The sequence below is a fragment of the Penicillium chrysogenum genome, assembly GCF_028827035.1.
Source record: "Penicillium chrysogenum strain IBT 35668 chromosome Unknown utg000004l_segment0_segment0, whole genome shotgun sequence".
Classification (NCBI taxonomy): Eukaryota; Fungi; Ascomycota; class Eurotiomycetes; order Eurotiales; family Aspergillaceae; genus Penicillium; species Penicillium chrysogenum.
Genome location: NW_026622752.1, coordinates 596,300 through 610,219, shown reverse-complemented (window position 1 = coordinate 610,219; position 13,920 = coordinate 596,300). Strand labels below are relative to the sequence as shown.

The 13,920-nt window shown below is 50.6% G+C and overlaps 7 protein-coding genes across 7 annotated transcripts; 2 read left to right on the top strand and 5 right to left on the bottom strand.

Annotated features, from left to right (window-relative positions):
- Positions 1–459: 459 nt before the first annotated feature.
- Positions 460–1,694, bottom strand: N7489_006151 (uncharacterized protein; the record flags this gene model as incomplete). The annotated part of the gene is made up of 5 exons (XM_056711901.1): positions 460–490; positions 563–1,191; positions 1,248–1,384; positions 1,439–1,450; positions 1,586–1,694. The coding sequence occupies 5 exons, from the start codon at positions 1,692–1,694 to the stop codon at positions 460–462; spliced, it is 918 nt and encodes a 305-aa protein (XP_056565616.1).
- Positions 1,695–1,962: 268 nt separating this feature from the next.
- On the top strand, positions 1,963–5,121 carry N7489_006150 (translation initiation factor 2; the record flags this gene model as incomplete). The annotated part of the gene is made up of 3 exons (XM_056711900.1): positions 1,963–1,986; positions 2,037–4,908; positions 4,970–5,121. The coding sequence occupies 3 exons, from the start codon at positions 1,963–1,965 to the stop codon at positions 5,119–5,121; spliced, it is 3,048 nt and encodes a 1,015-aa protein (XP_056565615.1).
- A 558-nt stretch (positions 5,122–5,679) lies between these two features.
- N7489_006149 (uncharacterized protein) lies at positions 5,680–7,530 on the bottom strand (the record flags this gene model as incomplete). Its single annotated transcript, XM_056711899.1, has 2 exons — positions 5,680–6,066; positions 6,133–7,530. 2 exons carry the CDS (start codon positions 7,528–7,530, stop codon positions 5,680–5,682), a joined length of 1,785 nt encoding a protein of 594 aa, XP_056565614.1.
- Positions 7,531–8,490: 960 nt separating this feature from the next.
- N7489_006148 (EI24 domain-containing protein) lies at positions 8,491–9,420 on the bottom strand (the record flags this gene model as incomplete). The annotated part of the gene is made up of 3 exons (XM_056711898.1): positions 8,491–8,694; positions 8,746–9,323; positions 9,370–9,420. The coding sequence occupies 3 exons, from the start codon at positions 9,418–9,420 to the stop codon at positions 8,520–8,522; spliced, it is 804 nt and encodes a 267-aa protein (XP_056565613.1). The 3' UTR covers positions 8,491–8,519.
- Positions 9,421–9,821: 401 nt separating this feature from the next.
- N7489_006147 (haloacid dehalogenase, type II) lies at positions 9,822–10,589 on the bottom strand (the record flags this gene model as incomplete). Its single annotated transcript, XM_056711897.1, has 2 exons — positions 9,822–10,375; positions 10,400–10,589. 2 exons carry the CDS (start codon positions 10,587–10,589, stop codon positions 9,822–9,824), a joined length of 744 nt encoding a protein of 247 aa, XP_056565612.1.
- A 161-nt stretch (positions 10,590–10,750) lies between these two features.
- On the top strand, positions 10,751–11,625 carry N7489_006146 (HNH endonuclease; the record flags this gene model as incomplete). The annotated part of the gene is made up of 2 exons (XM_056711896.1): positions 10,751–10,936; positions 11,047–11,625. 2 exons carry the CDS (start codon positions 10,751–10,753, stop codon positions 11,623–11,625), a joined length of 765 nt encoding a protein of 254 aa, XP_056565611.1.
- A 374-nt stretch (positions 11,626–11,999) lies between these two features.
- On the bottom strand, positions 12,000–13,917 carry N7489_006145 (uncharacterized protein; the record flags this gene model as incomplete). Its single annotated transcript, XM_056711895.1, has 3 exons — positions 12,000–12,544; positions 12,638–13,649; positions 13,705–13,917. 3 exons carry the CDS (start codon positions 13,915–13,917, stop codon positions 12,000–12,002), a joined length of 1,770 nt encoding a protein of 589 aa, XP_056565610.1.
- Positions 13,918–13,920: the final 3 nt, after the last annotated feature.

Genomic DNA, 13,920 nt, shown 5'->3' with positions numbered 1-13,920 from the left:
GATGGTCAATTGCAAATACTGGAGCTGATGGATGTCGAAAAGGTAGCGAGTACATATGTAATAATAAAGCATCCATCCTTGCTATACCATACAACAGATTTACAGAAGTGTCATGTCAATCACCGAGCGAACAATGCTGTTGGCCCGCCGGTATTTCCGACTTATTATCATCGACTTGGTGCTTGATAGGCGTCCTTTGGGAAGAATCTTTGAGGACTTCTGATTGGTAATGTAGGAATCTCTGTATATGGGAAACACTATATATCTAGACTCACAATTGCTCAATGTCAAACATGGATATAGATCTCTATAAGCTCTGAAGTGCCGCTCCCTTTTGTAGTGGGCCCCCATCCAACTGTGGGGTATTTAACGAGCCCTGGATATCAAAGAATTCAAGTGAAACCGAACAAAAACCAAATGCGTCAACTTTCATCATAAAAATATACCCTTACTGGACATTTAACCAAGCGCTTGCATGGCCAACTCGACACTGGGGAGAAGGGTTAGCTGCAATCCTAGAAACACGAGCATCAGAAGCGAGCAAAGGGAAAGGTAGACATACGTCAGGAACGTTCCGGCAGAAACAGGCATAGCTCTCAGCAGAGTAGGGCCAATACCCTTCCAGAAACCACCGAGACCCTCAATGGCATAGGTCTTCTTGAAGCAGTCGCGCATGGTGCTGAACTTTTGCTCCGCGCCGAATCCATCTGTCTGCATCTTACTCTTGATAACGTCGAACGGGTAGCTGGAGAGCCAGAGGACCTCGCCAGCCAGACCACCGTAAATGGCAATCTTTGCCTTAGACATATCCTCACGCTTGATGTTGTTACGCTTAGCATCCCCGTTCATCATGAACTCAAAGGCCATGAACCAGGCGCCGTAAGCCTGAGCCTCACGGAGGAGAGTAACTGCCTGACCGCGGTAAATACCGCGGAGGGCACCACCCTGCGCGGCCAGCTTGCTCACGCAGTCGATAGGGCCTGAGTACAGACGGCCGGCGCCGTGCGGCTGTGCCTGCAGACGAATACGCACATGCTCAATTGGGCCCGACAGAACGGAGTTGGTGAGGCCGGCGAATGAACCGGCCATGTAGTACTGGGTGTAAGAAAGGGCCGAGTTGGCGTATTTCTTCTTGTTCAACTCTTCCAAGCGGCGACGTGCCTCGTGGTAGGCACCGAATTGGACAGACACCTGAATTGGTTAGAGGATTTGTCTATAGTGGACCTTGGCCGCGGGGAGCAACTCACGCAAGCACCGATACCGATAAGCGGGGTCAGGGTGCCCTTATAGAAGGCAGTGGGACCTTCCTTCTTGAAGATCTGGGTTGCGCACTCCAGCGCACTCTTGTACTGAGTGGTAGTTTGCAGGCGCACCTTGACGATGTCTGCCGAATTATTAACCAATGCCTCCTGGGATGTGCTTTAGGCAGATCACATACCAAAGGGTTGACCTAAATTTTTGTTAGCAATTGCTTGGGTCTTACATGTTCAAATATATTTTTCCAAGCACTGCTCATGGCAAGGTTTTCATCTCATGATGTCCATGGTATTCCCCGAAATTCAAACAAAGTAGGGTGCACACATACCGAGCATAACCTGGGCCATTCCACCCACTGCGCCCGCGGTCAAATCCTTGATGGTGCGGAGGGCACCACCGTTGCCCTTATCGATACTGTCAATTACCTCAGTCTCCATGTTTCAAAGGATTCAATCGCAACCAAAAGTATAGACAGGAACACAATCCGGGGATTCCAGACTTTATATCCAGCCCGCTTATCGCTATGGCGACATCTGCCCTTCTGATTCGACAAGAATCCCGAAGCACGTGACTTTACCGGCGGACATTTTACATAAGCATTTGATACCCATAGCTGACATAAGCAGTGACATAAGCTCCTCTTCTCGATCTTCTGGAAAGGGAAAAAAGTTGACGGATCCAGATGTGTGGATAGACCTGTGAATGATGCATCGTCGGCCAATCTGCAGGGTAAGTGACCAGTTGTTAAGTGCCGCGACAGTTTCTAACTAAATGTACAGCTATCGCGTCGAGCTGAGTGGTCGAATTCAGCCTACCGAACACCGACTTTAACAGCTCTCACAGCCCGACGGACCATACGGTTGTCCGCGACACGTTGGAACTCGTCGGGTCCATCAAATGAGAATGATGACGGCACTGCTTCAAACCAGGCGCCGACGAAGCCCAAGTTCGGCAGCCGATGGGGCTCTAAACAAGCTACACCATCGGCGGGCTTGAGTTTCGCAGAACAGGCGATGCGCCAAACCCTTGTCGCCAATAATCAACCCCCGCCGCCAGTACCTGCACCAACGCAACGTAGGCAAGAACGGTCAAATCAACAATTGAATTCGGGGCAATCAAACCAGCAGAGGAAACCGTACGTCCGGCGCGTGGGTCCTCGGGACAATCAAGATACCCACACGATGGGATCGAGAGAAACGCCACGGAATCAGAGGAGGAGCCCGTTCGGCCAAGAGAAGAATCCATTTAAAGAAGAGAATACAGGGAGTTACACGAGGTGGCCCAAAGGATCCTCGCGGAATCAGGAGAGGAATCCGTTTTCCAGAGGAACGAAACCGGCGTTTGAAGAAGAAAACCCATTCGCCCCTGAAAAGACACAAAACAGATTCCAGGGCCAATTCCAGAACAGGGCGACTAGGGACCCTCCAATGGCCCACAATGACTGGAAATGCCCTGAGTGCATGAAACATGTTTTTGCCTCAAAGCAAGTGTGTCCATTCTGCAAAGCCTCTCGACCTAGCGACGCCCAGCCAAAGTTCCGAATAACCAGAGAATATAGCGATTCTCCTGCCCCTTCACAATTCAAACAGTCCCGATCCCCTTCTGAGTATACTAGCAAGTTCCAGCAATTAGGGGAGTCAGTTTTGACTGAGTTGGAACAAGACGTTCAGCCGAATACAGCAGAAACCACAAAGCGCGATTCAGAAAAATCCGACCGACCCCGAACAAAGGAGGAAGCAGAAGATTTCAAGAAGAACCAATGGTCTTGGGATATGTCTGCACTGGAGCAGCTAGAAAATCTAGAGGAACAAGAACAGCCGCCGCCGCCGAAGCCTATGAAGCGCCGTGAGGGACGCAAGGGACGTGAGAACGAGTCTGATGGGGCGGACTTTGACTCAGAAGATCGTGAGCGCCTCCGCATAGAGCGGAGACGTCAGCAGAAAGAAAAGAACGCCCAAAGGGCTGCAAAGAAGGCCGCCGCGCAGGCAGCACCAGCTCCTCTTTACCTGCCCGAATTCATCAGTGTTAGCAACTTGGCCGATGTCATTGGCGTGCGGCCGGCGCAGTTTGTGCAGCGAATGGAGGACATGGGCTTCGAGGAAATCACTTATAGGGATATCCTCGATGCAGAAACTGCAGGATTGGTGGCAGCCGAGTTCAACTATGAGGCCATCTTTGACAGCGGCAAAGCAGATCTACACGCTGCTCCTGAGCTAGAGGACACATCTGGCCTGCCACCTCGGCCGCCTGTGGTCACTATTATGGGTCACGTTGATCACGGCAAAACCACGATCCTGGATTGGCTGCGCAAGTCATCTGTGGCAGCGTCTGAACATGGTGGTATCACCCAGCATATTGGTGCATTCTCCGTGATGATGCCTTCAGGAAAAGCCATTACCTTCCTTGATACTCCCGGCCATTCTGCATTTTTGGAGATGCGTCGCCGCGGTGCCGATGTGACCGATATTGTGGTGCTTGTGGTTGCTGCTGACGACAGTGTCAAGCCGCAGACTATCGAGGCCATCAAGCACGCCACCCAAGCTAAGGTTCCAGTCATTGTCGCCATCAGCAAAATCGATAAAGAGGGCAACAACCCTGATCGAGTCAAGGGTGACCTTTCTGTTCATGGTATCCACGTGGAGGACTACGGAGGTGACGTCCAGGCTATCGGCGTCAGCGGCAAAACTGGACAAGGAATGGTTGAACTGGAAGAAGCCATCGTCGCGCTCTCAGAGATGCTCGACCACCGCGCATCCACCACCTGTAACGTCGAGGGCTGGGTCATCGAGGCCTCTACAAAGAGTTATGGCCGCGTAGCATCCGCCCTGATTCGACGTGGAACCCTGCGGCCAGGCGATATCATTGTTGCCGGTACCGCGTGGGCTCGTGTCCGCACCCTCCGCAATGAAGCCGGCGTGGCCATCAGTGAAGCCACGCCTGGAATGCCCGTTGAAATCGATGGTTGGAGAGAGCAACCAGGTGCTGGCACCGAGCTCCTACAGGCGCCGACCGAGCAGAAAGCCAAGGACGTTGTTGATTACCGCTTGGAGAAGTCTGATACCCAAAAGATGGGTATCGATATGGTTGCTATCAATGAGGCTCGTCGTGAACTTCTCGAGAAGCGCAGGCGCGAGAACGAAGATGAAGAAACAGTAAAGGAAGTCGAACCAACCGGCCCCAAGTCGGTCAATTTCGTCCTGAAGGGTGACGTGGACGGTTCAGTGGAGGCCGTCTTGAACTCCGTTGCAGCAGTCGGTAACAACGAAGTCTTCGCCAATATCATCCGTTCAGGTGTTGGTCCTGTCAGTGAATTCGATATCGAACATGCTGGCAGTGCCAATGGCAAGATCGTCTCATTCAACCAGGCCATTGATCCTAATATCATGCGTATCGCAGAGGCGGAGGGCGTCGATATTCTGGACCACAACATCATCTACAAACTGATCGATGACATCAAGGCCATCCTCAGTGAGAAGCTGCCTCCAACAATCACTACGCGCGTGACCGGAGAAGCCGAGGTCCAGCAGGTCTTCGAGATCACTGTCAAGGGACGTGAAAAGACAGCCATTGCTGGAAGTCGTGTGCGTAACGGTCTGATCAATAAAACTCGCAAGGTCAGGGTACTCCGCGGGGAGGAGATAGTCTACGATGGTAAGCATATCACAAGCAGCTCAACACGAATAACTTAGACCAAACTAACTTTCCGCAACAGGTGCAATGGTCTCCCTCAAGAACGTCAAGAAAGACGTCACCGAAATGCGCAAAGACACAGAATGTGGTATCGCTTTCGAAAACTGGACAGGTTTCGCACCTGGTGACCATGTCCAGTGCTATGAAGAGATCTCTGAGAAGCGCTATCTGTGAGATACTCGTCCTGTGATCTCAAGGTCTGCGCGGTCGTGATAACCGCTTGTATTATTTGTCTGGGATCATTCTAACACTCTCCATTCCCCTCATGATCTTCATTCAAGTTTTATATTATATTTTCATTCCTCTCGACATGGTTGACTTGCATTTAGGGTCTGGGCGTTGTTGCATCCCTATTTGGTAGGGACCAGGGCAAAAGTATACAATGAATCTAATTGGGGGGGTGCTGCTGTCGCAGCACATGTGTAAATGCTCAAATATCATGGCCGAGTGGTCACATTGTTATTCATTTGTTTTCTATAGAACAAGAATACTGACATAGGACTTTAACATGCTGGGACTGTAACGGCCGCTTTGCTTGACTCGTGAGCTGACTCAAGATGAACGAGAGATGCTATATTTGAAGTATACCAAATCCAAGTCCTTTGATGAGTTCAGATTTCGATGATGAAATCCGTCCATGACCCAGCGCGCTAGAAGCCCCCTCGCCTTTCCATCCCAGAATAATGCACACGAATTGTTAGGGGAAAGAACAAGATCAAGATGCTCGAAACACTACAGCTGATGCAGAACGCCACCAGCTTCCGCAAACTTCTGCTGGTACTCCTTCAAACTCGCCCACTGGCTCAATTCTTCTTGATCCCGCTCATAATCACTCAGATAGCTCATAGCGCGGCCGTTCATCTGTGGACTGACTCCGTCGGCAGAATTGGCTGCATCACCCATGGCAGAATGGCATTCTAGTCGAACAAGCGTCTCGATGAATGCGTGCAGGTAGGACTCCGCCTCTGCGGCGGTGAGGATGTGGAGGCCTGGCGGCGCGGTCGTTGGTGATGGTGATGGTGCGGCAGCAGTTGTGAGGTTTGGGATTTCGGTGTTGGATTGATTTGGTTTGTGGGAGAGGCTGAGGAGGGTGGATGCTACTTGGCGGATTTTATTGGTCTGTAAACAGGGTCTCGTTAGTTTGATTTTATGATAGGGTGTGATGTTTTGAGTAAGGGAACGTACAATGCTGGCACCGTTCGGCTCCATGTTCACTTCGTTCACTGTTCGTAATAACACGAAAAGATCTTTGATGACCAGTTTGCGCTCTTCAGCCATCATGCGGCCAATATAGTCTGTTTCAGCATGGGGTTGGGCTTGGGTACTGGTTTCCGACGAAGCTGTACCAGTCGGAGTCGCACTCGCACTTGCACTTGGTACTGAATCGGGCCTTCCTTCCATTTTGATATGTGGCGTGGTGCTGTCCGGGGCCGTGAATTTAGGTGACTTTCCGTACTTTGAAAATGTCTCGAAAAGGCTCCAGTACTTCTCGACCAGAAAGGACCTGGTGCATAGCTGACTAGCATAGATATTGGCTTTCTGGATCTCATACTGTATAGCACGTCGTTCTTGGTGGATATGATCATTCGAGTAACTGAAAATTGTATCGTCTCCGCCAAGACCTGACAACCCCGCTGGGGATACGTGTTTCGGATGGTGTAGAGACAACTCGGCGGGAACATCGATTAGTGCAGATTTGGCTCGCTTGAGACAGTCCCAAATGCAGTTGCGCTGATGCTCCCAATCAAATATTTGACCGCTGCCAAACGCTATTTCCCAAGCTAGCAGTGCGGTATATGAGCTGTAGACGCGGACATTTGCGTTGAACCCGACTAGCCGTGAAACTCGGTCGGATGGCTGCGGCTCAACATGTGTTGAGAACAAAAATTCGTCATCGATCTCCAGCGGGAGTGGTGGATATCGGTCCGTTGGCGTTTCTGGAGGAACATGAACCTTGATATCTGAAGAGCCCATCTGGTGTAATGTCTGATATCCGACAAAGGTGACATAAAACAGACGCCGACCGAGCTCTTGGGTGATGAGGTCCACGCCTCGGCTTTCAGTGAAATTATGTGCTGGTGAATCCAGCACCGTTACCGAGGCGGGTGACAGTGGGCTGAGGGGTCCTAATGTCGAGGACGGGCGATTGGTGGTGGTCGGAGACCGGCATAAATCATAAACTTGCAGCATGGCTCGGCATTCTGACAGGTACACACGGCATCGGCGCATGTTATAAATATACCCGGCACATATAGCAAGGAAATAGCTGATCGCCGCATCGTAGACTGTGGCGTCGCGATCAAGATATCTGGTCCCGCGGGCTTGGATCGCAACGTCAAGGCACCGCTTTACGAGAGCTATAGAATTGGGGAAAGCGGTGCGCTCAGCTTCAGTGTTGAGTCGGAGTTTAGGTCGCCGAGGGAAGGAAGCCACTAGCAGTCCAATCATTGACGCCAAAAGTGCCAAAAATGTGTGGTTGGTTACATCTTCCCGGCGCTCAAAGGCTGCTCGAAAAGAAGGCTCATGTGGAATTGGCACCAAAGGATGGATGTAAGTGAAAAAGTCATCAAGCAACATCTGCATCGTGTGCAAAGAACAAATCGATTCTACCGAAAGGGAGACCGATGCACATTGAGGGTTGGTGAGTGGCGTTGCCAGGGAGTCGCTGCCGACGGATAGTCTGCAGGGCTCAGCGACGCTGTATCTTCAGGTTCCCGCTTTTGTTTTTTAAAAGCCTCTGCATGGCGGTTAGGAGGCCCGCGGCGTCTGCTTGGTCTTTCATAGGTGCAGGGAATATCCAAGCTAGCGCACGACCGACAAGGTGGCCCACCGGTATCACACTTGCATGGAAATTAGTATTTTCCCGCATATCATGACAAAAGAACCATACCTTCACTTTCCGAATACTACAGGCATCGCAGGCCTTGCGCAGCCTTGTTTTAAGGTCCATCGATGAGCAAATTGCCGAGATGACCACGCCTCGAACCGTCAGGTCATGTTTAATCGGCCCAAAGACAGTCAGTACATCCGGACTCCAGGGTGACTATCAACCGGAAGAATGCCGAAATCCGAGTCCCGAAAGTCGGAATGGGCCAGGAACTTTAAAGCTGAAGCTCTGGAAGCTCTGGAAATCTCGGGAAAGGTTCGAAGTCCGGGGGGGTCACACTTCCGGATTGCTAAGCGGGTCAAACCCTCGAGGGCTTTTAGGAAGTCTGGGGTACTTGAACTCTGTCGAGACAACTATGGAAAAAGAAAAAAAAAAGAAGATACCTATGATATTTTGCTCTCAAGGGATGATTCCGAGGATCATAATGTGAATACCTTCGTAAAAGAAAAAAAATACGTCTCGGACAGTGGTGCAGTCACGTGCCGCTCGTAATTAAGAAGAGGGCGTTTCCTTTACATTAATTAATCAGGCAGAGGGAATTACGATTAGATTTGACAAGAATCATTGGAGATGATCGTCTCGTCCCTGCTGGCACAGACCAAGGGTGAAGCAGGAACCAGAAATGGAAAATTAGATGCAATTTGGAGTAACCGTGGTCATCCGAAAGAGATAAATCGTTCACAGGTCATGGCATAATATCGTCACGGTATTGCTCACCCAGTCGACTAGACTGCTGGTTGATAGCTCGTCGCTTGCGTTCGATATCCGTCACCCAAAGTGCCGACCCAGCAGCCGTGGTCATCAAAAATAGCATAGAAAAAGGAGGAATCAGTTGAAGGATCAGAGCCACCGTCCCAAAGCTAGTGTGTGTGTTAGATGGCATATCAACAAATAAAACGAACATGACTTACGTAGTGTACTGCAGCTGACGCCGACTAATACTTTCCTTTCTCTGCTGCTTGGTCATGTCCAGCAGATGGAAGTAACGCCAATGATGGAAGGGACCGGCACGATAGCCAGTCAAAAGTAGGAACATAGGAGTTCCGGCCACCGGAATAAAGATAAGCGGAAGCAAAATGATAAACTCAACGATCTGCCGCAACGAGAATGGAGAATACACGGCACTAGTGGTCGGTGTGCCGAGACGCTTGGCCGGGTTGCCGGGCTCGGGATAAATGACTCGCGAAGTGGTAACAAGTTCCTCCTGGCCCTCATTCACCAACACTGCATCAAATATATCCACGAGAGTCTCATCGACGAAGAATGCCTCGAAGAGTGCGGCAACAATCGCAGCTCCTTCACCAAGCACGAGGAATGCGCCGCTCACCCATGCTGAGCTGCCCTGGAAGATAGCAAGAAAGGCAACCTGGGGCAGGTATGTGAAAAAGAAGAGGATGAAGTATATGAAGGATGAGAGGAGGACGATGGGGACAAGGCGGGCCTTAAAGAGAGGCCATAGGAACCGATTCGACGCAAAATAGTAGATTCCCTATTTAGGTTAGTCCTGAAGCTTTGGAAAGCACATTATAACATACCCAAAAGGGATACAGCCAAGCCGCTCGGCTGGGATCCAGGAGTCGCGACATGGCGTGCAGGTTCACAGCTTCAAAGAATCTTTGCCAACGGCGATGGACAAGTTCGAACGAAAGCAGGCAGCACCTTATCGATAAGCTCCCACGTGATCCAGTGGACGGATCCATATCAGTCGGGATGACTAAGCTAGTACTATTTCACCCAGAATTTTTTCGCCGAGCGCCCTTTTCCTTTTCTTCTTCACATAAACTGAATTCCTCCCTATTCACTCTGAACTTTTGTTACAATCACTGTTCTGGAGGGGAAATGGGAGGAAAGACCAAATCCGCTGGCTTACCCCAAACTCTTCTACTCAAGTGTGGAGCGTTTGGAATATATTCAGCTGTACATTTCTCTTCAAGCCTCTCTTGGTGTTTGGAGCCTCAATTCGAAGTTCAATGGTAGATGCCCTGGATTAAATCTGATGGCGATTAATCTCTTTCACAATATGCTTCAGATCGTGTACAATGGCCGTCGGCTGTAGATCTGGAGCCACGGCATCCTTCCATCCTGCACCAACACGGTCAACCCATATAGCTTGCATGCCTGTAGCGCGCGCCCCGACAATGTCGAAAGGGTTGCCGCTGATCAGCCAAAGTTTGCTCATCTGCAATGGGTCTTGGCCTGTCTGCTTCGCTAGGTGCTCGTAGCTTGCCTTCGATGGCTTATATTGCTGGACTTCGTCTACGGTGACGATATCTTGGAAGACACTCGCGTGCGGGGAAAGGTCCTTGGACCGCAACACCGAGTTGGATAACATAGTTTTTGTCCCGTTGGAGAATATCACTGCTTGGATGCTTGGGTCTGCAGCTATCTGGGTCAAGGCTGGATTCACATCAGAGAATGTAGAGAGATCGTTGTAAGCTTGCATCAAGTGTTCGATATGGTCGTCGCTCAGCTGTTCGTTGTTGTCGGCCAGCGCGTGCAACAAAGAATTCCGTGTGACTTTAGAGAAGTCTTCATAGCGGCCTTTTAACCGTTAATATTTTGAACGTGAAGATTGGAAGTGTGGCTTGCCCATGCTGTTCAATCTCCATGTGTACTCCAGTTGATACCGCCTCCAGAGTGCGGAGATCGACTGCGCCTTGGCATTGTCACAATGTTTCTCCAGTTGTTTGGCGATCGACTCAGTTGAGAGTAGAGTGCCATATAAATCAAAAGCGACAACTGTCTTGGCTGTCATAATGTTTCATAAATCTCGAGGTCAAAGGCAACAAAGTTGGAAGGGAAAATGGGCTTGAAGAATGATGTCAATCTGCCGTGGGGCAAAACGGGCTTGACTCATCCGACATTTCCTCCCGACTAAGCTGTAGGGCCAAAGCTTTTCTCTCTCACCAAGTCTCAATGACGTCCGGTGAGAACTATGCTGTGTTCCGGGAATGTTTGTCTAATGCCATCGTGGCCCGCTCCGAGGAAAAGCCAACGCGACGGAAGCCAAAAGTCAAGCGCACCGAACGCAAAGATGTAAAAACAGCGACAACACTTTCAACCAGGAGAGCAGACCCGGAAGAGCTGGCCGAATTTGTTGATGTACATGCACCCGGCCAGTTCAGCCCAGCGCAAAGCAAGCAGCCCTCAGGCCCAACAAAACCTACACACCACAGCCAACAACTAACGAGACCCAAAGCTAACAGCCCCAGTTCCTAGCCTCAGAAACCTTCGCCATTTTCCCAACTCCCCTCCAAACTCTAAGCTACGCAGCCATCCAGCACGACCCAAGTCTATCAGCCCTCTACATTCCCCCAGACACCGACACACCTCTCCCACGCGCCACGCTCGAAACCGTATTCTCCCCAATCCCAGTTAGCGTAACCGACTCGCTGCTCGTGTACGGCATAATCCCCGACAGAGCGGACCTGGTGGACTTTCTCGCCCCCGTGCTGACAGAATACATCTCGAGCGTGACGACTGGCCCGCCGGCATGGGCGAGCACGCGCGCGGACGCGTGCGAGATCTGCGAGCGTGACTGGATCCCGCTATCGTATCACCATTTGATTCCGCGCGGGGTACATGCGAAGGTCATTAAGAAGGGGTGGCATGATGAGTGGATGTTGAATAGTGTGGCGTGGCTTTGTCGCGCTTGTCATAGCTTTGTGCATCGCATGGCAAGTAATGAGGAGCTGGCTAGGGAGTGGTTTACTGTTGAGAGGATTTGTGAGAGGGAGGATGTGCAGGACTGGGCTAAGTGGGTTGGGAAGGTTAGATGGAAGGCGAGGTAGGGGTGGTTGAGATCTATATGAGTCTAAATTGGCAATGATTCTCGAGGTTTGTGTTGGCTATACAATAGCAAAAGCTAAGAAATGTACACATGTACATCGCGAAGGGACTGGTAGGGGTTAAAACTTGTTGCTTCATGGCTCAGCCTCAATATAGCTTCCTAGTATTAACTTGTAGTTATAAGAACGTTTCATATAGCTAGAAAAACAGAGAGAATAGTCTGCAAAATATGAAAGAAAGAAATCCTCACGAAAGAAAGCCTCCATGCATGATTAAAGTGATAAAATGACCCAAATCTTACATTTAACCCCGAGTAACAGTGGCAGTAACAGTCTCAGTAATGCGATCTGTCACTGTCTTTGTCTCGGTCTCAGTTTCAAGTGATCGTGACGAAGCCAGCCGGCGTAACCGGAATCACAGTAAGTATGCCTTGGCCTTGTTTGGAAGTTGGGGTAGCGATATTGGCATCCACAGCAGATGTGGGATCTGCTGGATGTGTAGTTTCCGCTGCTGTAGCAGTCGACCCATAGGAGGTCACCAGAAGTGTTTTTGTGGAAGTGACGTGGACTGTTACAACCGGAGCAGTCTCACTCAGGGAGGCCAACAATGGAGCAGATGGCGATGCTGTCGAGTAAACGGTCACTGGAACAACACTTGTGGAAGTGACACGGACTGTCACTATAGAAGCAGCTTCACTTGAGGGCGGCAACAACGAAGACGCAGGTGGTGATGTAGCCGGATAAACAGTCAAAGGAACAACACTCGTGGAGGTGACGTGAGCTGTCACCACAGGAGCAATCTCACTAGAGGAGGACAACAACAAAGAGGAAGAAGAAAGTGATTGTGTTGCCGAGTTTATGGTCGTGGGGACAATCGGCGCTGCATTCACACTCGGAGCGCTCCCAGTCGAGGACGACAGGGCTGAATACGAAGAAGCAGATGATGATGATGATGATGATGATGATGATGATGATGATGATGATGATGATGATGATGATGGGTAAACAGTCACACGAACGACCGACGTTGCAGTGGAATGGATGGTCACAAACATCAAAGATGTAGTTGTTGGTTCAACAGACGGTTTTACCGTTGGCTTTGCTGATGACACCGGTGAGCTGTTCACACTGGGTGTGTGGTGGATGACGCTTGTCGAGAAGGGCTTTGGTGCTCCTTTGGTCACATATACGATCACAGGCTCGGTTACGGTCACAACTGGCTTGGAGCTTGACGTAGAAATCTGCTGTAGTGATGTAGATTGTGCCTGCGTAGCCTTCGCTGGCTGAATAGGATTGGAGGTTGGAATAACCGGTGTGGACGTGGAAGAACTGCTGCTACTTGCTTCTCCAAGGGGTGCAATAGCTCCAACAGCTAGACTGCTACTTGTGGGCACTGTAGGCACCGGTGTTGTCGTTGGCTGTATGCTCGTAGAGGTTGAGACCAACGGTGTGGCTGTGGTAGCTTTGATGCTGGTTGCTCCACCTAGTAGCGAATCCGACGAAGATTGGGCTGAACTCGGTATCACCAAGGAGCCGAGGGAAGATGTTGAGCCTGGAACATAGACAGGTAATGAACTAGTTATGGGCGATGAATGCAGGATTCCCGGGGTTGTGGATGAGGATATGGATAGCCGAGTCGTAGTGGATGCATGAGAGATGGTGGTCGACTTTTTGGTTGTAGCTTGCTCCGGCGTTGTAGTTGGCTCTGGAGTTGTAGTTGGCTCCGGCGTTGTAGTTGGCTCTGGCGTTGTAGCTGGCTCTGGCGTTGTAGTTGGCTCTGGAGTTGTAGTTGGCTCCGGAGTTGTAGCTGGCTCCGGCGTTGTAGTTGGCTCCGGAGTTGTAGCTGGCTCCGGCGTTGTAGTTGGCTCTGGAGTTGTAGTTGGCTCCGGAGTTGTAGTTGGCTCTGGAGTTGTAGCTGGCTCCGGAGTTGTAGCTGGCTCCGGAGTTGTAGCTGGCTCCGGAGTTGTAGTTGGCTCTGGAGTTGTAGCTGGCTCTGGAGTTGTAGCTGGCTCTGGAGTTGTAGTTGACTTCGGAGAGATGGTTAGCTTGGTTGGCTTAATAGTCTAGAAAAGGGCAAAGTACTATTGGCTCCACGGGCGTAAACGGTAGCTGCGTAGGTGCCGCCACAGGTGTGATCGCAGTGATACCGCCAGGTTCACGCCGTTCGATATCAGGCAATAAGGGAAGAGAAGTCAGCTCAGGTGACTCCAATGACGGAGACAGCCAGCGAAAGATCGGACCAGCCGAAGCCATCCATGGCAAAAGAAGGAACAAAAAGAACTGAAAGCGAAGCATCCT